At 39.9% G+C, this 27,359-nt stretch overlaps 2 protein-coding genes across 4 annotated transcripts in view; both read right to left on the bottom strand.

Moving 5' to 3' along the window:
• The window catches only part of strip2 (striatin interacting protein 2), a 39,502-nt gene extending 22,807 nt beyond the window's left edge, over positions 1–16,695 (bottom strand). For 2 of the 3 annotated variants that reach the window (XM_023267394.3, XM_023267393.3), the window contains exons 1-5: positions 16,426–16,695; positions 8,179–8,248; positions 5,239–5,313; positions 423–557; positions 176–296 (exon numbers count right to left, since the gene is read on the bottom strand). In XM_023267394.3, the coding sequence (XP_023123162.2) occupies positions 176–296; positions 423–557; positions 5,239–5,313; positions 8,179–8,248; positions 16,426–16,536 (512 nt within the window). In that variant the 5' untranslated portion in view covers positions 16,537–16,695. The remainder of the gene's footprint in view (positions 1–175; positions 297–422; positions 558–5,238; positions 5,314–8,178; positions 8,249–16,425) is intronic. The other variant, XM_023267395.3, reaches the window with a different exon arrangement.
• A 5,115-nt stretch (positions 16,696–21,810) lies between these two features.
• ahcyl2b (adenosylhomocysteinase like 2b) overlaps positions 21,811–27,359 on the bottom strand; it is a 56,887-nt gene continuing 51,338 nt past the window's right edge. The window contains exons 15-17 of the mRNA XM_023267397.3: positions 26,481–26,559; positions 25,766–25,886; positions 21,811–24,674 (exon numbers count right to left, since the gene is read on the bottom strand). Of these exons, the coding sequence (XP_023123165.1) occupies positions 24,668–24,674; positions 25,766–25,886; positions 26,481–26,559 (207 nt within the window). The 3' untranslated portion in view covers positions 21,811–24,667. The remainder of the gene's footprint in view (positions 24,675–25,765; positions 25,887–26,480; positions 26,560–27,359) is intronic.

The raw sequence follows: 27,359 nt of genomic DNA on the forward strand, positions 1-27,359 counted from the left end.
TAAAACCGACTCGAAGGGGCGAATACCGGGCTGCATCCTCAGCAGAGGGTTTGAGTAGCGGATCACAGATGGTGTGTTATCTGTAGTCTCTCTCTCTCAATATCCGCCTGCGTCCATCCATCCCTACGCTGCGTTTTATTCTATCTGGCAGCGTGTCGCGTCTGTTTCCACTCACTCTATCTCCATGCTGAGCAGCTCCAGCAGCGCCGTGAAGATGCCCATGTCGTAGAGCAGAAAGACGTTGTGTCTGGACCAGTGGAGCACGTCCACCTCCGTGTCGCACTCATCGAACACTCCTGGGGGAAGATTTAGGGGAAACAGGACGACAAATAGGGTGTTTTCAGGGTGTTCTGTGTGACGTTTTTCACTGAGCTGCTGTGATAAAGGTTCATATCTGGCTGCGATGTGTTGAACCCACTCACCCTGAGCCAGGTAGAGGATGGCTCTGGCCACCTTCAGCCTCTTGTCCCTGTCGGTCACCTCCAGAGCGTCCAGCAGCCTCATCACATAGGCCCTCTGCTCCTCCGCCATCAGCTCGATCCACCTCCGGCCTCGAGCTGCCCCGAGGACACGACAACACAGCGTTCACTTCATAAAGTATTTTCTTCTGTTTCTTACATAATAAAGTTTAGGTGACAAATACACTAAAAATCTTTAACTGAAAAGCAACAACACCACTGCACCGACTGGTCACACTTACTGGTATACAGCTGAATGCTAAATTACTGCTACAGTAGCACAACAACCTCTAACTATGATTTTAAAGTCATTTCTTTCAAAATCTACTAAGCATGCGAATATTAAACAGTTTTCTTAACCAATATTTGGCCATATTATCAATCAATAACTGATTAATTGTTCTAACAAACGAAGTACAGTGAACATTTTTCCACACGCAGATGAAGCCATTTCTAACCACAAACACATAACATTCACTTCAAATTTGGCTTTGTTACATTAATCGTGTTCAGGAAAAGATATATTCAGACAGGTATCATGTCAGTCATAATTCTGGTATCATGACAACACTCATAATATATCTAGTTACTATGCTCATGACCATTAGCAGTACTTGTTAGATTACTTTATTACAATGCTAGTGAGCTTATTGTACATTAACTTAATGTAGTTATATTACCTTAAATAGCATACTTGTTAGCCTCCTGTTGCATCATACTAGCTAGGTTAATGTAGTACATTTACATAATCTTAATTTAGTTATGTTATATTAGTTGTCATATTTACTAGCTTACTGTATTATCATGCTTTTAAGCTTACTGTAGTTATTTTATATTAGCTTAATTTAGCTATAAAGCTACCTTAATTATAATACTCGTTAGCTAACTGTATCATAACATAGTTAGCTTAATGAAGTTATTTTACATAAGCTTAATTTATTTAGAATGCTACCTTAGTTATCACACTTGTTAGCTTATTGTAGTTATCATACCAATAACTTAATGTAGTCAACAAACTGTTTGCTTAGTTATAATACTTGTTAGCTGACTGTATCATTCATAGTTACCTTAATGTAATTATTTACATGAGCTTAATTTATTTAGAAAGTTAGTTTAGTTATAATACTTGTTAGCTTATTGTAGTTATTATACCAATAACTTCATGTAGCCGCCATACTGTTATAGCTTAGCTATAATAGTTGTTCACTAACTGTACCATAACATAGTTAGCTTAATGAAGTTATTTTACATAAGCTTAATTTAGTAAAGTTATCATACCACTAATTTAATATAGCCACCATACTGTTAGCTTAGTTATAATACTTGTTAGCTAACTGTATCATAACATAGTTAGCCTAATGAAGTTCTTATAACTTAGCCAAATTTAGTTATGTTACCTTATATATCATACTTGTACGTTTGTTGTAGTTTTCATACTCGTTAGCATAAAACAGTTGTCACACTGTTAATTTGGTGTAGCGATCATACTGTTGGCTACACTTGTTTCTTAACTGTACTCATCCCATCTAGCTTAATGTAGGCAATTTACATTAGCTTATTTAGCTAATAAAGTTACTTTAGTTATCTTACTAGTTAACGTCTTGTAACTACGATATTCATTAGCAAATTAGAGTTACTGCACCAGTCATAACATCGAACCTTTTATCAAATAATTGTGGCTGCTCGTTAGGTTTTAATTATTGAAATTATTATACATATTATCTTTTCTTTCGACCATCTTGAACTTGTTATTCTTTGGATTTCACAGAATATTTAAGCTTTAATGTATTATATACTGTATTGTTATTGAATGCATTGCATAACAAGATCTCGGCAACATGACGGCAAGAGTAAGTTCTTCAATTTGGGAGTCCATTATGTTCAGTCATTTCATTAATAGAATCATTTTTAATAAGTGTTTTTATGCTCCAGTCTTTCGTTTCCCTCATTATCCCTGTTTTGCATGTCCTTCAATCTATCCTTCTTTCCTTTGCCATGCCCCACATGTAAATTATTTGAACTCACATTGTTCAGAAAATCAAGTGACTGCAAATCCCTTTAATCACACAGTTACCTTGATCCCGGACATTCAACGTAACCATTTTATGGTATGTAAGTATGGAGCCTGACTGCCGCTTTAATCCATCCGTCATGAGTTTTTAATATTACATTCAGGCCCAATGCATCAGCTCTGGAAATAGCTGAAGGCAGACAGAGCAGTGATTAAATGAGTCAGTGAGATCAAGACTGGAAACCAGAAAAAAGCCGATGTATGCACACAAAAACACAAGACTATCAACACAAGCACAAACTAAGTCTGACATAAAGCAGATCTATCACAAAAAAGTACAGCACTAGAAGACACATGGGGCTTCTCTGGCAAGGATCCAGGCCCATGTTTTTCACCGTCTTCTATTCTTAGACTCATCCTTTGATTCAGCAGACAGTAATAGGCATAAGCAGCACAGCATCATCGTCAATGAAGCCCTGATCTTCTTCTGCTCGAGATACTCTGACTTGTGCTGACTGCTCAAGTCAGGAAAACAAAAATGTTTTCTAATTCCAGCACTGTCCTCAGAAAAGTTCCTTTTGTACGGAGAGGAGCTTAAATTAGATACGTCCTGATAATCACTGTAATTTATGTGAGTGACTGACGATATAAAACATTGATGAGCACGCTGTCAGTGGCCCTCACATACTGTACAAACACTTGCACAGAGAGAACAAGTCAAACAGGAAAACCAGCCTCTGTAAACTGACTGAACACACACACAAATACATTTGACGCTAATGAAAAGACCTGTATTCTATCTCTGCAGCCAGAGAAGCTCTCCTTTAATCCTGCTATTCATTACCCCTCAGCTTGGAGAGGAGGTGACAAATAAAAAAAGGATGCTCTTTTGTTTTGTCTACAAAGGGAGCCTCGAGATCTTTGTGGCTTCTTGCTTATCCTCCGTGTTAATCTAGGCATGATGGAACACTGTAACACTCAAAATTTTTGCAGCTGCATCAACTATGCCACACCAAAAACAGAAAAATGACAACACACAACGATGATATTCTGCTTGAGTTTAGCAGAAAACACTGCTTAGCACAATGAAAAAATGATTATTCCCGCACAAGATATTTAGATTCGGTACATCATGTACAGAAACACTTTATTAAAGCCTGATCTCCTGTCACACCGACACTAATGCCCACGTTAGCATTGGAAAAGCTGCTTTGTTCTTGGTACCCAAACATTAATCACATGGTTTAGGGTGGCCCTCCCATCTGTGTCTGTCAGGATATTCATTCTTTGAACGGCTTAAAAGAGCAGAGCTTTGATGTGCCTGCTCCCTCCTTCGCCTCGCACCGGTCAGCTTAAAAACCACAGCAGCACACTGAAGAGAAACTCTGGTTGTAAACCTAAATGCAAATGTGCATACAGTCATTCTCATCTGAGCCACCGAAGCTTGTACCTCCTTCTGAAGAGTCATAGGTATCTTGGTGACCTCCTTCCAGAATCATCGGTGTCTTGATGGCCACCTTCAAAGTCATAGTGTCTTGTTGGCCTTACTCAGAGTCATAGGTGCCTACATAGCCTCTCTCAGGGTCACAGTTGTCTTGATGGCCTCCCTCATAATCATAAGCATCTTGGTGGCTTCACTTCAAGTCTTAGGTGTCTTGGTGACGTCCCCCAGAACCACAGGTGTCCATGTGGTCTCCCTCAGAGTCACTGGTGTGTTGGAGACCTTGTTCTAAGTCTAACGTGTCTTGATGGCCTCTCGCAGGGTCACAGGTGTCTTGATGGCCACCTTCAAAGTCAAAGGTGTCTTGATGGCCACCTTCAAAGTCATAGGTGTCTTGGTAACTTCCCTCAGAGTCATAGGTGTCTTGGTGGTCTTCCTAAGAGTCAAAGGTGTCTTGGGGGCCTCCCGTAGAGTCATAGTTGTCTTGCTGGTCTTCCTCAGGGCCACAGGTGTCTTAATGGCCTCCTTCAAAGTCATAGTTGTCTTGATGGTCTCCGTCAGAGTCATAGGTATCTTGGTGGTCTTCCCAAGAGTCAAAGTGTCTTGGAGGTCTCCCTTTGAGTCATAGGCATATTGGTGTCCTCCGTCAGGGTCATAAGTGTCTTGATGGCCTCCTTCAATGTCATAGTTGTCTTTGTGGCCTCCCTCAGAGACATGGGTGTCCTTATGCACTCCCTTTCTAGTCTCCTTCTTGCACAGTCACTCAGTTTTTGAGGACGTCCTGCTCTAGACAGATCTATGAAAGTTCTATACTCTTCACATTTCTGGATTCAACTGTACTCCAAGGGATATTGAGTGACTTGGAAATTTTCTTGTATCGATTCCCTGACTTGTGCTTTTTTGACCTTTTGTAGCTTTAAATTTTACACTTTGTGATGCTGAAGAAAATATTTTAGGTTTTCCACTATGTTAAAGTCAAATATCACTTCAGGACATGTTATCTTGGGGGAACATTTGGTTCAGTTAACCTTCAACATTCCCTTTAAGGACACTGTTATCGAGCACCAAGCTACAGCCGGTACTATTGTGTCGGTCTACAGCAGCCCACAAGGTCTCAGTGATAAACAGCAGCAACAACAGCTCCACTCTATTGGCTGTTTCATATAGTTCAATAAAGCAAGGTCTTGGCCAAGTGTGTAATCCTGTTCTATGCTTCAAACACACAGCTCAGTTTTTCTTTGGTCTTACTCAGAGACAGTAAAAAGCTTGTTATCATGCAGGTGATCTGAATATATTAAAGGCTGTGCAGCAAGCAACAAATACGCTACCATGGCTCCTGAAGTCCTCCTCAAAGTAGTCTCTGTTCAGGGCAAACTCCGGCTCTTCTGTGTAACTGTAGAGCTCTGTGGACAGAACAGATGATTGATCAGTAAGCTGATCATCTGCAATCAGTTTGTTAATTAAGTCGTCTTTCAAGCAAAAAATTTTAATCAATCCCAGATCGGTGCTTCTCTATTTTTTGGATCTTCTCAAACAAAAGAAGCTATGAGGTAGCATCAATCAAAGACACTCTTAAAATGTGATAAATATAGTGATGTCTCAGTGGAATATTTCCACAACTTGATGAGGTTGTTGATGACAGTGAAAAGTATTTAAAATTTTCTCACGATATTTTTTGAAATACGCTTTGGCTATATCGTTCACATATTGCCAAAGTAGTTTATATATGCCAATAAACTATGGAGCTGACAACTGAACTGAACTCAGAAGAGAAAGAACTGAAACTTATATAATCACTGATTTTATATTTAAACTGACTGACATTACTTTGTAGAAATCTGATTCACTTTGACACTAAAGAGTCTTTTATGGTCAATTCTTGTCCAAGAATCCAAATTAAATTGGCCGCAATTTTATATTAAAAGCAATAAAAGGGGAAAACGTCCTAGGAGGGAGAACATTTTTTATAGACAGTCTGTGGTAATGGCTCTCTGACTATTGATGTCAATGGAGATCTGGTCTTGTTAGCTCGGAATATCTGCCCAGGGACGTTACCGAGACGGCTGCAGAGTGGTGAGGGCTTTAATAAGACCCAACAGTTACTGTATAACAGAATAAAACAACAGTGAACGCAGCCTACAAAAACCAGACAGACAGTCTTTGAGCTCCTGTCTCCGTCAGTGTAGATCTCATCTGTTTCCTGCTCAGTCCCATGATTCGTCACACTGTTGTGCGTCTCCTCCTGTTCTCAGAGCAGTCGTCATTCCTCAACCCCGAGGAGCTGTCGCTGGAAAGCTGCTGTGGCTGTCCGACTGTTTGTGTGCGTTTGTCAGTGTGACTAACACTTCTGGCAAATCGGCCAATCAAATGTGTGCCATCTACCAGGAGGACAATCAGTTGGACTTTAACCCTCTTGTTGTCTTCATTTACGGGCATGAAAAAATGATGTTTCCTTGTCTGAAAAAAATACAAAAATCCAGCAAAAAAATCCCCAAATTTCTGAAAATTTGCAAAACCTTCAGGAAGAAAACCCCAGTAATTCCTTAAAAGTTTTATTTAAAAAAAAAAAAAAAAACAAAACTAAATTTGGCAAGAAAATTCTTGTAAATATTTTCAAAAAATGAGTACAAATCTTCCAAAAAAATCCTAAAAATATCGAAAGTGATTACACGTATATCAGTAAAACTTCTAATATTTTCATTCACAAAAAATTTTTAATGTGAATGTTCTTAAGAAACATTTTTAACATTTGGTTTTTTCCACCCAAAAATGTTCAAAGATTTCCCAAAAATGTTGAAAATGTGGACATCAGAAGTTTCACTGTGAAAATATTTTTTTTCCCACATTTTCAAACTTTAAACCGGGTCAATTTTGACCCGCAGGACGACACAAGGGTTAAATCAGTGCTGCTATTTAACATTTCTCTCCGCGCATCGGCTGCATCTGATAAACAAATCGTACGCTTGAACCGTATCAGCATCCAATCAGAAACATCTATTAGCATGGTTGAATCCTGTTAGTTTTTAATGCATCTGTTGGCATTTATTAATCCGTCTCTGAGTCAGATGCAAGCTGTTACCAGACAAACAGATGCTGGAATGATTCTGTGATATATAATCACAGTGTTTACGATTACTCATTACATTAGTCACACGATGTTTTCTGTGTGAGGAAAACATGTCGGCACCAAAAGATTTTGTTTTCTGCCTTCAGCCATGTGCCAGGTTATTGCTTTATTTTTGGTGTAACATAAAACAGATAAATAAACCCTGAGGAATGTTGAATTATGTTTTAAATCAACAGCACACTGTAATCTGGAAGCAGGGGTATAAATGAATGAATTCTGTGGGTGAAATCTTGAGTCACACTTAACAACTGGTCAGGTTTTGACTCAGATTGTCTGAAATCAACCCTCCAAAAACCCAAAACCCAACAGCAGGTTTGAAAGGCGCATTATCTCTAAAAATGTCACAAAATCAGACCATTTTTCTGAGCCATAAACCATAACAACCGATAAAAAAATGTCAAATTGTCAATTTTCCAATGATCTTTGAACATATCGAGGGTTTTGTGCCATTCTGTTGGGAAAATATTTCACTACAACTGCTTTTTTAAAAGTCTAATTTAAAAAAAATCAATAAAAATACACCATTTGCTAAAATCAGATTCTGTAAAAATCAAAAAATTTTGCACTCTTTTATAACACTGAGGAGCCATTAGTAACTCAGCGGCAACCAAGAGTCACATGACAAAAATTCTGAGACTCTTCCACTGAACTGCAGGAAGAGAAGAGACAAATATAGAATCAAATTACAGAGATTGAGAGCAAATAAATTAAATAATAGGCAGCATAATAACAGAGTAATAAAAGAATTGCTCAAATATTGTATTTAGACAAGCAAATTGTCAGAAGATGGTGAAATATCATCAATTTCTTATTTATTCTACTTTTACAAAGTAAATTAATATGAAAATCACAACTTTGATTTTGTCATATTTTCTGATTTATGATATTATAAGTACTGCAGAAAAGATATTTTGAGTTATTGCTCTTTCTAATCCTGGTTGTACTGTTTCCATAGAGCTATGAGACTAATCTTGTAAAGAATGAACCTACAGTGAAGAAAAACGTGACAGGAACCTAAATCCTCCACTCAGAGGGTTAAAAAGACGGAAATGAAAACGTGTGCAAAAGGGATGCCTTGAAGAGCAAATGGGTGCAAGGGACCTATTAGGAAAAATAGAGTTCATCATGCAGTCAGTCTTACCTGAAAGCTCAGCAGTGAGTGTGTCGGTGTCTCCGTACTCGAACTCCAGGTTTGGAGACTCCATGGAGCTCTGCGAAGACCAAAACGCACATTAGCATACATTATAGTATGAACCTGAACCCAGCGAATCACAGATGTCCTGACACCCACATGGAAACAGACACAAACACACCGTAGGCGGCTGATGCATTACAAACACCTACCGCTACTATACACTCCATGTGCGGTCACGCGTACACACTTCACCCACACAAACACTCTTCACGCTCGTTTTGCTGCGTCATGTGTGTGCTTCGAGGTTATTATTGGCTGCTGCATTTCCAGGCAGCTCCGATCAGTCATTTACATTTTTTCTCCTCTCAGATCCTCTTATGCAGAGCCACTTACAATTACAGGTGCTCTCCACGGCAGCACACGGCCACAGCTTTAATCAGGCTAATTGAACAGTGACGGGAGGCTCTCGCTGCCAAAGCAGTCTGGGGTCGCAATGAGCAGCAGTGATGCAGAGTCAACATGGCCCCATTTCAGAGCAGATTAGCTGCTGTTTCCAGGTATAAGGTCTCTACTGGCTCTGACTTTAGCTTCACCCTGTGATTAGCACATGTCCTTGAGACAGCGTACATGCTTCAGGCTCTGTCAACACACTCAGTGGCTGCATGCAATCACACCAAAGCGATCAGCATCAAAAATCTCAAGTCTTCATTCACAAAAAGCCAACAAACCCTTGATTGTAGCCTGACAACTAAATGGTATATGATGGGTTTGATGGGATTGACTGGGCTTTGAAAAACGTGATCATGTAGCGATGAACACATAAGCAACAACTTCAGTATCGTTCAATATTCACTATGTATTTAATTTAAAACTGAGACAAGGGATTTGTACCATATAGCTACTTCTACTAAAAGACAGTTTACATGGGCTGTATGTTAGCCTTACAAATGTGATTTCTGACTTGGGTCCATTAATCAGCACAGAAGACTTTGACATGGTTCCCAAAAGTAACAGCTCTGCCAGATAAATGTTGAAATGTTCTCTTTCAATTAAACATGTAAAACATAAATAAACACAGGCTATGTAACATTTTTTTCTATTAAGAGTTTGAGTTATTCTAAATTTTGACACCAAAACTTTCATTTTTATTGAGAATGTGTATCAGTCCCAAATATCAAGCCTTAGCCTCCTTAATTACTAATAATCAGTACTACCTCTGAAGAAACTGTAACATTATACTGCATGTTGACATTAACTTGTGTCTCACTGGCCCACTGAATGCAGAATCACTGCTAGATTCCTAGCTGTGTCAATATTTAACTGTGGGACTTTTTGTATCATAGTTGACATTTTTGCTGTTTTCAGGCCTAAAATCAACATGGCTGCCTATAACCAAACACCACATGGCATTTTTAGAGAAAGATTCCTCGAAAATATTGTAAATACAATTGAGTAAAATTGAAATTGAAAGTTACTTATAATGATATTTTAGTAAACTAACTTAGTTGAAAGTAATTCTCGGTCACAGACGCAATTTGTTATTTTCCATACAAAATTTGATATATTGCCAAAAAAGAAATATCTGTCATGATTATCTCAACTTAACAAAAAGAACACAATCACAACTATTTCTGAATAAGCTCATTTTATTATTGTTTAGCTAATTAGAAGGTGGTTGTTATTAAATTCAGATGGTTATTTAGTTGACATTTTAGTGATATCCAGTCATTTTTTTATCAATAAGTGACTGTTTCCACAATAAATAATTATGAAATTTGCAAAGACATGATCATAATGAACATAAAATGATTAGTTTTTTTTAACTTTTAATAAAAATGTATGCAAAATATATCCCATGGACTTCAAAAGTTCCTCAATTATATATTGACCCAAGTCTAGTTAGCTTAATAAAAAGTGGTCTCTAACAGTCCTGCAACACTTCATTGTCAATTAATCTACCAATTATTTTCTCAATTAATCGATTAATGTTTAGTACATAAAATCTGAAATAAAGCTGAAAAATGTCCATCCTTGTTTCCTAAAGCCCCTCACATGTCCTGTTTAGTCCTCAACACCAAGACATTAATTCAAAGAAACAAGACAAATACTTGCAGTGAGGAAGCTGCAGAGAATTCTTGCCTTTTTTTTTTATTAAACCGATTCATCTAAACAACTAAAACTAAAAAGGACTTTTAGCAAAATATGCAAACAAACTTGACAGCCTGAGAAGCTCACAAAAAGGCTCGCATTTGCACAAATGCGAAATAAATTATTCTCCCCTTTTTGCAGGGATGCAGTGTGAACAGTACATATAATAACCTTTCAGTAAAGACAAAAGACCTCTGCATAATGAACAGCCTGCAGCCAAACAAACAACAGGGTTTTTACATTCTGGTGTATGTATGGGCAGCAGTCGCAAAGATATATAGCAGATATATAGCAGAGTAAAATAGGTTCATGCATGGTAATGACACCTGTGTTTGATCGCTACCTGGGACAAATAAGAGCAACAGCCTTGAGACTGCCAGATTCTATTTTTTGGGTGGGGGATGTGAGCTGAAATTTCCCCACAGGGATTATTAAATATTCATTTTATGCTAATGTGAAATAAGAAACAGTCCCAGGCTCCAAGTGACGGATGTAAGCTGTGTTTAACCCCATGAAAACTGCCCTGGGGGCTGGCCCAGGACTGTAAATAAGGATGTTCTCTCTGAGTCAGCCTTCCTGGTTAAATAACTCGGTGTGCTGCCATGTAACTGTCTCCTATAAATACCTGCTGCAACCAAGTCAGCATGAAGTGGACGTCAGCCGGCAGTTTGTTTATGACAGCGAGCCTCGGTAACGTGATTTGAAGTCGTTACTGCACTTGTAAACCAGGAAATGAAAACCACTCGGGAGCACCGATGATTGAGGAAAATTACTTCTCATTACCCAGAGAGGAGATGAAGACGGCCTGCGGGTTGGTGACCAGGAGCTTCACGTTTACAACCTGCTAGAAACTCTGGAAATCACTATGAAATGCAGTCCAATGCTGTGATCTTTGAGCTTCCTGTATCACTACTTCACTTTTTAGACACCACATAATCAATGGCAATAAATGTTTACAACCTCACATGTACAGTAGCTGGTTGGGGGATATTTTTAGTCACTATTCCAACACCAGCATTCATCCAAGTGCAACAAACAGACATTCTTACTCATTATTACCTCATGGGTTGATTTATTTTTAAAGATTAATAGCAACATAACCAAACAACCTCATAAGTGCCAGTATGTTTTGACTCGCTAAATTCTAACTGGTGCCCTCAAGTATGTGACGCCTCTTTTATTCCAGCTGAGGCCCGCTCGGTTTAGACCAGTGAAAAGAGGTCAAACAGAGGACAAATACCAAATCTCTCATAAAAATAACCAAAAGTGTTTCACCTTTGGCATAAAACAAGAGTTAATGTAGGACCTCATCACGCAGAGTAAAAGCTCATTGAGAAGATGTGTTTTCAAAGCCTTTAAAGGTCCCATTTTTGCCACTTTTCAACAAATTAATTAGTCTCCAATGTCCCCAGAATGTGTTTTTAAAATTTTTCAGCTCAAAATGCTACAAAGATGCTCAATTTCACCACTCTACATGACGCTGCGGCTGTAAAATCAGCATATTAGCGTTGCAGAGTAGCAGCTGGCTAACATGTTGTCCTATTGTGCTGTATTTTAGTAACTATTTCATACTCACTCTATTGTTTGACAACAGAAACAGAAAAATATGTGAATGAAAACAGCATTAACGGGAGCACAGTTGGAATAAAGTGCAGTATATGTGAGCAAACGGAAGTAAACACTGGTTGAGTTTACATTGCACTGAAGGTGACATCGAAACACAGTCACTTACCCAGACCTTGTTTATTGGTTCCAAATTAATTTTAAAGTGTCCCTTAGCTCTACAGTGTCCAATGAAGAATGACAGAAGTAAACGTCTTCAAATCCTAACAGCTTTAACGTGACACTCTAAGTTTAAAGAAACACACAAAAAAAGACATCTATGACACTGAAGGAGGCCATCAAGACACCTATGATTCTAGGGGTGGCCACCATGACTCTGAGAGAGGGTTTTTTTCTTCTAGTATGTGCGGATCTATGAAGTCCCTGCTCCTCCTCATGCATTGCAACTCGAACACACCAGCTTACCCCTTGCATTTGTGAAACATTGCATTAAGAATCACTCTTAGGTCTTCAAGTGCAATTTCTTTTAGTACAGTCACAGCCAAAATACTAAACAAATCCTAAAAAAGCCATTACAAACTTAAAATTGATTGGTTCTATAAAAACACATAAGAAATTTGGAGTATTGGGCCATTTTGGTACCAGTGATCCATTAATGAAGGTTGTGCTTTTTATTAAAAGACACAATTTTTGTGCTTCGTGTCTATATAAAGCCAGCACATCTGAAAGTTCTTCAGAGACAAAAGTGGCTAAAACAAGGAACCTAACACAGGAAACACGCCTGGAGATACAGATTATCAGCCAGGAAGGGTCCAGCTGTCACCAGACAGCCAGGAAGAGCCAATGCAGTCCTTCAGCAGCTGGATACACTCTGCAGAAATACAGATGAACCAACAGCTTGGAAGACAAACCAAGATCTGGGCATCTAAGGGTTTCTTCAGCAAGAAATAACTGCATCCTGATCTACATGTGCAGGAAAAACCTCCAAATGACATCACAGGAGCTTCAGCTGCAGTGGTCAAACCAAACTGGTGTCCAGTGTTCCACCTGAACTGTACATGACCAACTTTTAGATCAAGGCTTGAGGTCCTACAAGGCTGTCAAGAAGCCCCTGATCAATGAGAAACAGAGGTTAGCCCAGCATTGGGCCCAAGCACACAAGAACTGGACAGACAGGAAGTGGAAGAAGATTCTGTGGTCAGATGAGTCCAGTTTCCAGCTTTATCTTCCTCCTGCTAATGTGAGGATACACAGAAGACCAGGTGAACCATTATCTCCAGCATGTGCAGTACCTATTGTCAAGCATGGTGGAGGCAGTATCATGGTTTGAACCAGTTTCAAGGTAGAAATGCTGAGCTGTGGTGTTTATATTCCTTATGTTGCTCAGGAAATGTTTTCTAGCATGTAAAGTATAATATTTGGACATGCTAACAAGGCAAAAACTTGGATTTTTAACATTTAACAGTTCAAAAACAAAAGGTTTTTAATATACAATAATACAAAGCTACAAACCTGCACTTTTGAAAAGGTGAAACCAGGGATTGTTTAATATTTTCTCTTGATAAATGACTGATCAGTTACCTAAAAGGAAGCCAAGAACTCTTATCCCATAAACTGAAGTGACTCTTCTGTCCGAGCCCAACTGAGGCGTCTCTTTTGTTTAATTCCTGGAAGCATCAACACAAAACCCGGCCTCTCCTCATCCGATCGCTCCTCCCTTTGTTTGTCCCATCCAGCCGCGACTCTCCCTCCAAATCTGCCGCCAGCTGATAACGAAAGCCGTCCTCGCTCCAGACTGGCACAGCTTCTGCTCTCTGCACCACATCAGCAGCACAAACACCGGGCACAGTGTCAATGCAGACCACCCCCCACTCCTCACCAGCATATGCCGCTCGGACAGCAGACGACCGACTCCAGCCGGCACAAACGGCCGAAAATTCACACGCACGAGTGAATCGGGTTTGAGGTTAACTTCACAAACGCCAGACGACATCAACACATGGCTTTGACGCCTTTAAAATCGGTGTCATCCAGCCACCGAACCATCACCAACCCCCTCCGTCCCGGAGATGAATATGCTCTAATTCCCTCAAAACCATTCAGCGTGTCCTTTCAAAGCACAATAAAAGCCCCCTGACTCACTATCATCTCAGCAACCCAAGGACTGAACCCCCATCTTCTGGTAATTTTTTCATGAGGAGGATGAATTATAGCTGCACGGCACTAAAGGAGCCGGTTGGAAGAGTCGGCACAAGACAAATGTTTAGAAAAGCAGAAGAGACTCCAGCTTCTAGGTCTATATTTCAGACTCCCAATACTCTTAAAAATCGCATAAAATCTGCTTGTCAGACCATCTCAGCCTCTCTGATCACATAAAAGGGAATATAGCGAGGCTGGAATGTACTTATTAGGATTATTTCAGAACATGGTCCAGTGATGGCTTCAAACGGTTTGGTTTATTCAAATGATCGCATACAAAACAGAGAAAAGCTACCAATCCATCCAGTGGTGTTAATTATCAAACCTGGTCCTGGTAAAGTGTCTATTAATGTGCAAATCTAATCATCCTTTCAGCTCTGAGATGCTGTCCTTGAAAAACCCACTGCACTACAGTAAATGCTGCAGGTTATAAGAGATGAAAAGCATGCTTTCATTATAAGTTTTTTTTTTTTTTGCACACGAAAATGGGTTTAAACATCAAATTACACAAGTCCAAAGACCTAAAACCTAAAGCAACCTAATGCAAAAGATATCAAATCAGTAAATGTTGCATTCAAGGACCAGTAATGGATAAATCAAGGACATGGTACAAATGTCAAAGGATTATTATTTGGATTATTTGGAAAAATGGTCAGGTGGTGGGTTCAGACTGTTTGGTTTAATCAAATTATGGCTTTAAAAAATAGATATCCTTGGATTTTTAGTTAGAAAATAGTGCTTATTATCAAAATTGTACTGGCTAAGTGTCTTCTTAATTTGCAGATCTATTAATTGGGCTTGAAAGCTTTAAGGATGCTGTCCTGAAAAAAAAACACTTCACTACAGTAAATGCTGCAGGTTTTTAGGATGAAAAGCATACTTTCATTATCATTTTAGTCTTTTAGCTTATAAAAATGTGTTTAAACATCAAATTGATCGAGTCTAAAGGCCTAAAAGCTAAAATAACTTAATGCAAAAGATATGAAACCAACAAATGTTGCATTCAAAGAGTAGTAAAATGTCAAATTGAGTTGATTTTAGTGGAGTAATGGATAAATCAAGGACGTGGTGCAAATGTCAAAGGATTATTTCTTGTATTATTCGAGTAAATGGTCTAGCGGTGGGTTCAAACTCCTGGTTTAATCAAATTATGGCTTTAAAAAACACATATCCTTGGATTTTTAGTTTGAAAATGGTGCTAATTATCAAAACTGCACTGGTTAAGTGTTTTTTTTTAATTTGCAGATCTAATGATTGGGCTTGAAAGCTTGAAGATGTCCTCAAAAATCTGTTTCATTACAGTAAATGCTGTATATTTTAAAGATGAAAAGCATCTTTTACCTTATAAAAAAGGCTTAAACATCAAATTGACTGAGTCCAAACCTCAAACAATCCATTGCACAAAGTATAAAACCAACAAATGTTGCATTCAAGGACCAGCAACGTGTTGAAATTGATTGATTTTAGTGGAGTAATGGATAAATCAAGGACACAGTCCAAATGTCAAAGGATTATTATTTGGATTATTCGAGTAAATGGTCAAGTGGTGGGTTCAGACTGTTTGGTTTCATCAAATTATGGCTTTAAACAGAGAAAAGCAACAAATCCTTGGATGTTTAGTTGGAGAATAGTGCTAATTATCAAAATTGCACTGGTGGAGTGTCTTTAATTGGCAAATCTTATAATCCATTCAGCTCTGAGATTCTGTCCTTGAAAAACCCACTGCACTACAGTAAATGCTGCAGGTTTTAAGATCAATTATCAGTTTAGCCTTTTAAATCTTTACAAAATACATTGAAACATCAAACAAACTGAGCCCGAAGACACAAAATCGAAAACAACCCACTGCAAAAAGAGCAAATGTTGCATTCAAAGACTATTAAAATGTCAAAATTGATTGATTTTAGTGAAGTAATGGATAAATCAAGCACATGATGCAAATGTCAAAGCACACTATGAGGACAGAGAGAATAGTAAGACTTAAATATTGCATAAATGTGGTGTCCTGCTCTGTTGTGTGGAGCTGTGGTCCTGACAGCAGCAGTCACATTTCACCACCTGCATTCTCCACTGTAGGATTACTGCTGCTGGTTATTTATAGGAGCCGGCTGCCAAAATAACACCTCGCTGTCTGCCTGCCTGCCTGCCTGCCTGCCTGCATGAATGCATGCTCTGGACCCGGACATGGACTCGGTGCATGAAGAGGACATTCAGCTGATCCGAAAGCTCCCCGGCAACAACACACACACACACACATACACACACACACATGCACACACTAACACACAGACACACACCCCTCCGGTGCGCTCCTGTGGCACCACAAACGCCTCTCGGATTTACCTCCGACTCCTTCTGCTGCTCCTTGAACACATCTTTCCCTTTCGGCCTCTGTCTGTCGCCGTTATCGTTAAGGTTATTAATCATAGGTACCTCCATGTCCTCCGCCTGCATGTTCACGGTGTGCGCCGCTCACTGGCTCCTCATACCGGCTCCGGTGGAGAGCTGTGACTGCACCGCGCCGGGAGGAGCGGAGACTCCGGAGGGCCAAGTTGTGGATCTCCTCCTCTTCCTCCTCCTCCTCCTCCTCCTCCTCCTCCTGCTGCTGCTGCTGCTGCTGCTACTACCCCCCCCCCAAATCTGTTTGATTCTCTGTACCGGCGCGCCCCGAGAGGGCGGAGTTAGAGGCAGAGAGGAGCATCAGCTGACCGCAAAAACCATGTCAGGGTACTAATGTGGAGGCTGAAGGTGTGGAAGGATTCAAATGCTAAATATCACAACAGCTACTGAGGCCCTAAATGCACCTTTTCTGTCTGTAGAAATGCTGAAAACGATGCCACAGAATGCAAATTGGCATATTTTCTGGACTTGGAGAAAAAGTTCAAAAAGATCTAATGGGGTTAAAAAAGGGTTAAATTATTTTTTTTTAAAATAACAGTTCAAAAGTACAAAGATCAGATAGGTTGATCAGACACTTCTCTGGCAAGTGACTCTAAAAGGCCTTAAAAGGCCATAAAATTTGCACAGCAATTCTTGCACTGCTGCATCTTTGCACTTTTTAAACTTATTTTTTTCAAGCCACTTTATATTGTATTGTTTACAGTGTGTCTATACTGTACTATTTCATCCTCATTTCTCATCCCTGTACATATTGTAAATATTATTACTATTTTTTATTATTATTTTATTACTATGTTTTCTGCTACATAAGTTGCTGTAACAATATGAATTTCCCCTGGTGTGGGGAGAAATAAAGGACTATCTTATCTTAAAATACAGCTTTGAGCAAGAAAACATACTACAACTTGCTGTTAGCTGCTGGATGTTGGCAGTTGAATTTCCACAACTGCACAAAATATTGTCAAAGAACTAAGACATCAAACTACGACAAATCAGTCGACCACAGAGACTTTTGATGAAACAGCTCAAACTGTGAGGAATCATCAAAGTAAAACTCGACGGCAGAATGGTGTCCTAATAGGCTCGGCCATGTTGGATGGACACTAGCAAGATGGAGGACGGTCCTTTCCACTGAAGAATCTTGTTTTCATTGGTGGAATGCTCTATGGAGCATCAATGCTATTGGAGGAGTGATGATATGTGGATGGAAACGAATCATTGACGGCAATCTGAATACCCAACGATATGGACATGAAATCCTCACAGCCACAGTTGTCCCGTTCATTCACCACCATCACGGGATGTTTTAACTAGACAACGCTTGTTCTTTTGTCACCGCAACTATGCATGGAACTTCTATAGCAGCTGAAAATGTGGCCTGTAAACACTCCAAACATGTCAGCCATTTAAAATGTGTGGGATACTTTAATGTATCCAACAACCTGATCCAGTCCCCCTAAAAAGTGCAGATGATACCTAGTAAAAACAAAAAAAAGCATAAATGTACATATCACAGGCCAGAAATCTGTATATTTATAAAGAGCCATTAATTATTTTATCGTGTTTGACCATATTTTTACTGTATTTAAATCAGCAAAACATATCATTTTACAGATATTTGCCCTTATTTGAGAGAACCCGTAATTATGCAAGTATGTAAAATTGTGTATATTGATGATTAATATACATAATGAAGGTTCACATATTTTTCAAGTTGTGTGAAATTACAGATAACTATTTAAAAAAAATATTAATTTACATGTTAACTGGGGGGAAAAAGCCAAAATTGTAACTAATGTCCACAAAAAACTCTATTTTAGAATAAACAGTATTGATTTATTTAAAATTACATTGTTTGACTGTGTCTATAACCTAAAAAAGGTAAAATTTTGGGGGTTTTTGTTTGTTGTTTGTATATATAAACATGTATAGTTTTTGAACATTACAGCAATCTGTGTTTTTTGGTGTAAGTTTTTTCTGGCACCAGATTTACTGAAAGGGGCTTTAACAGATTTTTGTGGGTTCTTTGGTATGTTAAAAAAAAAAAAAAAAGAACTTCAGAAAATATCGCCTGCTGTGTTTACATTTTTGTCCAGTATATATTCACTGGCTCAATATCTCAGCCCTGTTCTCCAGATGGTGGTAGAAAAATGCCATCATTTACCAGTTTCGACTGACGGATGATGTTTCTAAACACCTGCGTCGACCTGATTTTACATTAAATAAGATTTTTTTTCCCCTTCTGTAATCAAATGTCCCACACAATCTGCTGTCAGGCGCCTTGATGAGCTCATTTGTCTGAATCCTAATTTATCCGACTCCTCCACTTCAAATGTGGACAGACGTGGAGGTGGAGGTTTGGACCTCCTGCAGCCACTTCACCTCCTGTCAACCCTCCCCTCAACTGAGTCAGTGAATTATTGATAGGTGGAGGTGGGGGCTGGTGCGTCGGCTGCCGTCCACTCCTACCTACCGGCACACTCAGACGTAAACCCCTGACGGTGAAAACCACTTAAGATGACATGATTGGAGTGAACAGTTGAGCGTAGGCCTGAGCTCCTGGTGGAACGTCACCACATGGCCTTGGCAGTGGGGGGTTGAGGCAGCTCATGGTTAAATAATTCTTTCACTGGTGCTTAAATCAAGTTGGAATCGAGCCTAACGGAGCAGTAGACCCAACAAAACAGCCAACATGGTGTTGATTCCGGCATGTAAGCCTGATTATTCTTACAGGCGGGGCCACGCTGAGATAACTGCTCATTTCTGGAAATCGCCCCAAATAGACTTTTTTTGGTCATTGACTCTTATCGTTTGCTCATCCATGACTACAATGTACATTATCCAACCATCTTCTTCTGCTTATCTGGGATCGGATCACAGAGGCAGTAGGCCAAGAAGATCATTCTAGACGTCTTTCTGCCCACCAACATTTTCCAATTCCTACTAGGCGATCCAAAGGCGTTCTCAGGCCAGATGAGATATATAATCCCTCCAGTAAGTTCTGGGTCTTCCTAGAAAACCTCCAAAAGAAGACACCCAGGACCTCAACTGACTCCTTTAGACGCAAAGTAGCGGCGACTACTTCAAGTTCCCTTCGGACATCCAAGCACCTCATGGAAATCTCTGATGCTGAGCCAAACACCCTATAGAGGAAACTGTTTTTGGTCAATAGTAGCTGAAATCTCATTCTTTCAGTCACAACCCAGAGCTTATGACCATAGGTGAAGATTGGAACGTAGAATGATGGGTAGATGAAGAGCTTCGGACTCAGGTCCTTTATCATCACAACAATCCGATACACCTGTATTGCCACCCTAATCTAACACTCCAATTTCTTGTCACTCGTAAACAAGCTCCTGAGATACTTCAACTTCTTTGCTTGGGGCAGCAACTCACACGCAACCAAAAGGGAACAATCCATTTAAAAATCCATTAAAAATACAAGACTTAGCCTAAGTGATTGCAGAAGTATTTACTTTCTTCAAGTCAATATTGAAAAGTGGTACATTTGGCCACAATTACAGCATCACGTCTGTGTGAATAGGTCTCTATCAGACTTGCACAGCTGCAGTTTTAGCCCATACTTCTTTGCGAAACTGCTCAAGCTCTGTCACAGCGCACAAGGAAAAAAGTGAACAGTCCTTTTCAAGTCCAACCACAAACTCTCAACTGGACTGAGGTCTGGGCTCTGACTCGACCACTCCAGAAGATTGAACCTTGTTGTCTCTAGTGACAACAAGGTCCAATCCTAGGGAGTGGCGGTTTAGAGTCTAAACCGTTTCTGTGTAGCTTTGGCTGTAAGCTTTGGGCCACTGTCTTGCTGGAAAACAAACCTCCCAAACCACAGACTGCATCAGGTTGTCCCCTGATACTACTTGTCCACTAGATGCATTTTTCCTGCACGCAAACACGCCGCATCTGAAAATCGCCCGCTTGGTGGGCGTGCACTTGAGGCCAGTAGCCGGTGTTCAGCTCCTGCCGACCTTCTTCTCCAACTATCCTGCCTGACCATGATTGGACAAACGCATCAACTCAGGAGCTTTCTGCTCCTGGATTTCAAGCCGGACCAACATGGCGGCTCGGTCGCAATTTTTCTCTTTTAATACGAAAAAGTTCAGTGAAAAGTATTTCTGAAAGCTTCTGAGGCGAGAAATAAGCTGTGCAGTAACTGAAACTGTCCTTGTTTAGTTCACCGACGGCTAGTTTAGGCGTTTGACGAACCGATGTATCGGATCTCCACACGCTGCATCGAATTTGCATGAAGTGGAAATCGAGTTTACCTTGTGCAAATGAACTGTTGCCCGCTACAGGAAAACGCACCGCAACCGGACCAGCATGCAACGTGGTGCGTTACAAATAGACATTAAATTGCCGGATGTAGTAGGCACATACCTTGCGTCTGCTCCTAAACTGCAGGGGGCAGTGTGTCTACCTGGTCTACTCTAGTAATAAACTAGAGAAGAAGAAGTCTGCTTCCAAACTGCAGGGGGCAGTGTATCTCAAACACACGTCTACCTGGTCTACTCTGGTACTAAACTAGAGAAGAAGAAGTTTGCCACTGGTTACACCACTTACAACACGGCATTTTACCGAATAAAAGCATTTCAGCAGTTAGTTTTAATTTTACACCATGAATAGTTCATAACCCGGTTACCACGGTGATCTCTGTGTGATGAATCGTTTAAGTTCACGTATTTCTAGACTTAAGTTACGAGTAGGTCCTGGCCCTCCGTCATGCTGCCGCTCTAGTGGGCGTGGGTGCGAAAATGACGCACTGTTTCCGCACGGAGCCGCACGGACCTCGCGGACGCGGCAAGCATAAAACAAGCTTTAAGACTTCCCTATACGCAGCTGCATTAATTTTACCCTCTACTTTAAAAAGCCCTCCAGTGCCTGCTGCTGAGAAACATCCCCACATGATGATGATGCCACCACCATGCTTCAGGGTGCTGTGCTGTACCACTTTGAAAAACACATAACAATGAGTTACTTGCGTCAAATTTCATTTTAAGTTGAGCTTTTGAGCTTAGAAAGTCTACTGACAATAGCGTGCATCTCTGACACGTGAGTTCAGTATCTTTAAATAACATCTTACTGCCGGTGCAGACTCATGTGCCAAGAATAAATAAATGCTCACAGACAGCTCAGTTGATGTCAGAGACGTCCCTGTCTGACTGCTGCTGGCTCAGATGAGCTCACTAGAACTGTGACGGACCTCAGCAGCTGCACACATGAGCTCCTCTTTCCCCAACACAGAAACACAACCACTACACAAACCACTGCTCCGGGACAACACACCGCAAAATCAACGAGATGCACACAAACAGGTTACAATTTTTACATTTTTATTCATTAAGATTACAGAATTTTTTAATTATTGCTCATCATCTACCATTATCACTTGCAATATTTAAACATAGGGTTCTTTTTTCTTTATTAGACAACTTAAAACATGTTTGAGAATTTCCGCCAGTTTGCACTGTATGAGGATTTACAACAATAAATACAGGAGTCGATTCTTCTTTTTTTTTCTTTAACTTTCCTACGCTTTTAAAGGTTGTCATATCTGTATATAGTAGGTATATACATATACGATGCTGGTGTCGTCCCCCGCCCACCCATGTGTCGGTCAGCTTAGTTTAGCTGACGTTTCTTCCCCCTAACGCACAGGCTAGGATCCTGAGGCAGCTGTTAACAAAGCAACTATGGCCTACAAAAAAAGGATGTGTACAAATACAGAGAGACATTTGGACACTCACATCACCTCGGCTTCCTCTCGAGAGACATTCACGCGCGGGAGGAAAAGAATAAGACAACAGGTTTAAGAACACTCAGAGGACAGACCACACTACTTCAAAAAACGGAGATTCCCAACAGCACTAGGTGACAGAAAAACGCACAAACATTGGCAGGGAACAGTGTGACACCGGACTGTGACACAATATGGGTTGTTTTTGTTATTTAACGGCGGCATTTGGTTTATCCAACGTTAAAATTGTAGTTTCTTGAGATTTTTTTTTTGTTGTAAATAAAAGGAAGAGTTTGACACTGTGGGAAATTGGGATATCACAATGGCAGATGAATATCGCGGCCAAAATAAATCACAATATTGTCGAGATACATACTGAAAATCATCTTTTTCTGGCAGGATGTAACCAATGCTAAGGTGCAAAAACACAATCTACTATGCTGGAGTTTCAACCAGAAGGTTACTAGTTCTGGATTGTGTGTATTATTAACTTAATATCTGTTAAATTTTAAAAGACTGTTTTAATTCCTGCATATCACAATTGCAAACACAAGTATTTCATCTTTTCTTTTGTTTGTTTTCCACTTGATTTCCCAAATTGTCAAACTATTCCTTTAAATGCTTTGGTTAGTTTTATAATCTGTCACCAAAAAACAAAATTGAAATGTACAGGCATATGTGAATTTTTGAGCGAGCAAATGGGTTTATTCAAAGCGTATTTTGTGCTATTTCCACCTGTTTAAAAGATTTTCTGACCCGGACAATGAGTCGCTATATATTTACGTGTGTTTTTAGTTGTTGATCTCGCTCTGTGAAAGTTGAGTTTCCCAGCAGGATAAACAGAGAATCTGAGCGGTTCAGGTGCAGCGCAGGTGTAGCAGCGGGACGAACGCTTGGCAGTCAGGTGAAATCATCGTCAGGACTTTTCTTATTTCGACTGTCAGGTCAGCTGGGGACGAGATACAGAGGATGGCAGCTCATTACACTCTGAAAATCCACTTTAAATGCCGATGCACACCCATTTGCAGCGATGCTAAATGTGTTTCTTGGATGGAAATAAAGCAATAGATCGGATTTGTGAGTACCAAAGAGGAGTTGTGTTTGTGTGGTCAGCACAGTAAACCCTAACAGCACCATCCTGTTTAATGAGGCCCTGATAGCAGGAATATGTTGTAGTACCGACCTGGCAACAACTCGCTGTAAATATTTTGTCACAGTATTCAAAAATGAGGGTTTGAGTTCAGTTATTACACTTATCATTAGAACATTTAATTGCTTATCTGTATGACATGTCGATTTTTTTTCCTTTCAAAAAGTAAATTATATTAGATGGCGCAGGAGAGGAAAAAAGATAGAAAAATCTTAATTTCTATATAAATATCTAAATATACAGTATAACCTTGTTTGATCCGACAGCCTGCCATGCTTCTAACACGCCAAATTCATTCTTGTTAAAGGAAAAGACGTAATGAAAATACTTTTCTCCGTCGTGAGAGCAGCTGGGAAGCGAAGAAAGAGGCAGCCAATGAGATGGTTTCACTGCAGGTTTGAGTGACAGGTGGAGGAACCACTCACCATCCAGTCATGTTTCTTTAAAAAAACAAACAAAAAAAACCAAACAAAAACTACAGGCTGATCCAAAGGGACAGAACGCATTGTAAAAAAAAAAAAAAAAAAAAAAAAAAAAGCTTAAAAACAGACAACGGTGAATCTCAATCAAATAAAATACATATGATATGATTGGACCCTGAGAGCCCGCATAACCCCGCCCACTAAATATAGCCCCGCCCCTTTGAAATATTACACAAGAGAAAAACAAAATCACAAGTAGAAAAAAAAAGACAACAAAAAAAATAATGACAGGAAAAATCGTCCGTCACTAAATCGTCAAAGGTCATCTTCATTCACGCAGATTTTTTTTAATCAAGTTTTTTTATATAGTTTATATCTTTTTTTTAGCGTCAGTAATTTCATCTTGAATAGATAAACAATAAAAGATCTGGCAATGGGGAGGGAGGGGGGAGGATTTACATACAACTCGACACACAAATGAGCATCTAAAGATAATGATGGCGAAAAGACGAGTGGCAGGAAATTAAAAACGCCTTCCAGGGGAGCTAGCTCGTGGCTAATGGCAGGAGCAGCTCCACAGAGTGGTTTAATGTTATTATTATTATTATTATCATTATTACTGTTATCAAGTGTGAATAAATAAAACGACTGCCATAAGCGCAAGGAAAAGCCACGACCCCTCGGCCCCTTCCCCCGTTTCCCTCCCCTGGGCTCAGCTAGAGCTCCTCCCCCTCAACCCCGGATATAAAGCAGGTGAGTTGACTATCCTGTCCGTCCTTCCTCCTTCCTCCTCTTCCTCCTCCTCTGTGAGTCTGTGCCATTCATGGAATATTCGGATTTCCTCAGTTCACCCCCAACGCTGGTTTAATACCTATAACAGAAAGACAAAACACATGAGTTCACAGCAGTAGGGGATATGACAAAGATAGAACCCAGTTTGTTACGACAGAACATTCGTCTGGTGGGATTTCTGAGAGTTTCATGTCCTTTTTTAATGGACATTATTCCTCAAAGAAAGGATAAAAAGGCAACGACTGTTAACTGATGACAAACCACTTTCCCCATTCAAGTCAGTCATCAGTCATAGCTCTATAATAAAAGCTGCATAAACCCATCAATTACATTTTATTCTTCTTTACTCTTTAACAGAATGTTTTCCCTGACTGTTATGTTGGGGTTTTTTTTTGTCGAAATACATTTTAAAAAGGTCCTGGGTGACCATAGGCTCTGACTGAGCTACTTAGCATCAGTTGAAAATGGGCTTGATAAGTCATATTGTTAAGGGTCCAAGTTCATTTTGGATTCGGTTCCAGGTGGAAAAATTAAAACTCTGACGCTAATAAATCTCTTATATCTTCAAAACATGGAAGTAGCAGGTTTTTCAGTTGGAGTTTAGTGGGTTAAGAGCATTTTTATTTAGCTGGAGTGGATTAAAACCCAAAGTAACTTATTAAAAGTCAAAATGATGCTCTTGAATGTTGTCTAAATACAGAGCAAATAAGCATTTGCACTCAGCAAAAGATCGCTTGTTATGAAAGGAAACACCAGTCAACTGCTGAAAGTCTTTATGAATTCCACTTCAAAGAGATCAGCAGAGCAGTGAGTCAGTGATGTTGTTGACTGAATCTCATTCAGGAGCCTGAATCATAGAAAAACATAATAGTTTTGACCCGAGACCTTTAGGATTCGGAGCCGGATGTTTATTCAACGATTCTCATTTCAAGGTTGCAGCCACAGGACACACTCATAACTGAAGTGTTTGCCTCGTCAGCTAATAAATGCAGATAAAATCTCATTCAAATCAATGCCTTTTATGCTGCTTCTACTTTTTTGGAAATTGATATTTGAACCTAAATGGATCTGACGAGCATTTGATGAACATTTTATGCACATACATGTATTTCAATTGCAGGATTTTCTCTTTAAGCTGGTGCTGAGGTTGTTTTTGATGTGTTTTCGTACCTATAGTAGTTTGGCTTAAAGGGTCCGTTCTTGTTCAAGCCCAGATACTTGGCCTGTTCGTCACTCAGCTCTGTGAGATGTGCATCAAACGTTGGGAGATGCAGGCTGGCCACATACTCATCTGAAACAGAGAAACAACGTGTTAATATTCACCCGGCGTCTGTGGCCGATTAACGATTTAAATGAGCAGAACAAAGAGGAAGCAGCAGGGATGTAACTGGGATTTACTGGTTTTCTTCTTCTGTGTTCTCACTTCCTCCCTCGGCTCGTCTTTGTGTCACTGCGGCGGCAGCAGTCACTGACAGCCTGACCTACATTTGGCTGTTTTCCTTTACTGTGTGTGTGCAGCTAAGAAATGTGACAGGCGACGGCGCCGGCATGCTGTGAGCTGTTCACATACGTACAGACGCACAGGATTCATTCTGCTGTGAAGGATTCTGTCATCCAGGGAGACTCTGGACGGGTCAGATGCAACATAGTGCGTCGTCTATACAGATAAATGCCGAGTGACTGCAGGATTTTTCCACTGGGCCAAACAAACTCGCTGTAATCTCTTCCTGTCCATCTCTGTGGTTGGTGGCTACTTATGTGCTGATGTCACACTGTGTTGTACATTTACTCCATTTTATAATAAGTGTATTCCTTATTCCTGCATTAAGTGCTCTTTGTTCAAGCTTTGCACCAACAATACAAGATGAAAGGAGGGAAATCATACCCATCTTCTTGGGCAGCAGGTAAACATCCTGCTTGTAGCGTCCCTCAGGGGCGTTGTAGAGCTCTATCAGAGCCAGCGCCTGGGCAGAAATACACAACTGTTACATACAAACACAGCAACTTCTGCTTTCAGCATCTAAGACTCTCTGAAGCCCTGCTTGTTTTTTACACTCATGTGAGCTCATTTTTCATTAGTAGTCAAGCCAAGCAAAATTCTTTTATGAAGCACATTAAAAGCACAACTGTAAATAGCAACCAATAAGACATAAACACAATCACTCAAAGACAAACAAAACAAACCAAAACACAATAAAATGAAGAAAAATAAAGGATACAAGAGGAGGTCAGAGGGTCAGGCTTTACTTGGTGGCAGACCGTTCTACAGATTAATAGCAGCCACTCTTTTGTATTTAGATCTTGGGACTTTTAAGAGCACTTGGTTGGTTGACCTCAGTGCTCTAGGGTATAAAAACAGAAGAGTTCTGCTGAATAAGGATATGCCATCACATTTAAAACCTTGAAAACAAACAATAAAATCTTGAAACGGACAGGAAGCCAGAGAACAGAGGCCAATACTGCGAGCAGCTGCAGACGTTTCAGAGCCGACCGCATTACACCCACATACAAAGAATTACAATAATCCAGCTGAGATGTGATAAATGCATGAATATATTTTTCTAAGGAGACAAAAAGGTCAAACTACTAAAAAACTAAAAATTCTGTGCAGTATGACACTATTATAATGCTATAAACCATAAAACAAGAAAAAAATGAAACTTTAATTAGATTACTTTTTTTGGGGGGGGGGGGTGATATATATACTTGTACAACATTTTTCAAAATGCCTGCAACTGATAGTAATACTGGGAAAAAATGAGGA

Source organism: Amphiprion ocellaris, chromosome 21 (assembly GCF_022539595.1).
Source record: "Amphiprion ocellaris isolate individual 3 ecotype Okinawa chromosome 21, ASM2253959v1, whole genome shotgun sequence".
Taxonomy (NCBI): Eukaryota; Metazoa; Chordata; class Actinopteri; family Pomacentridae; genus Amphiprion; species Amphiprion ocellaris.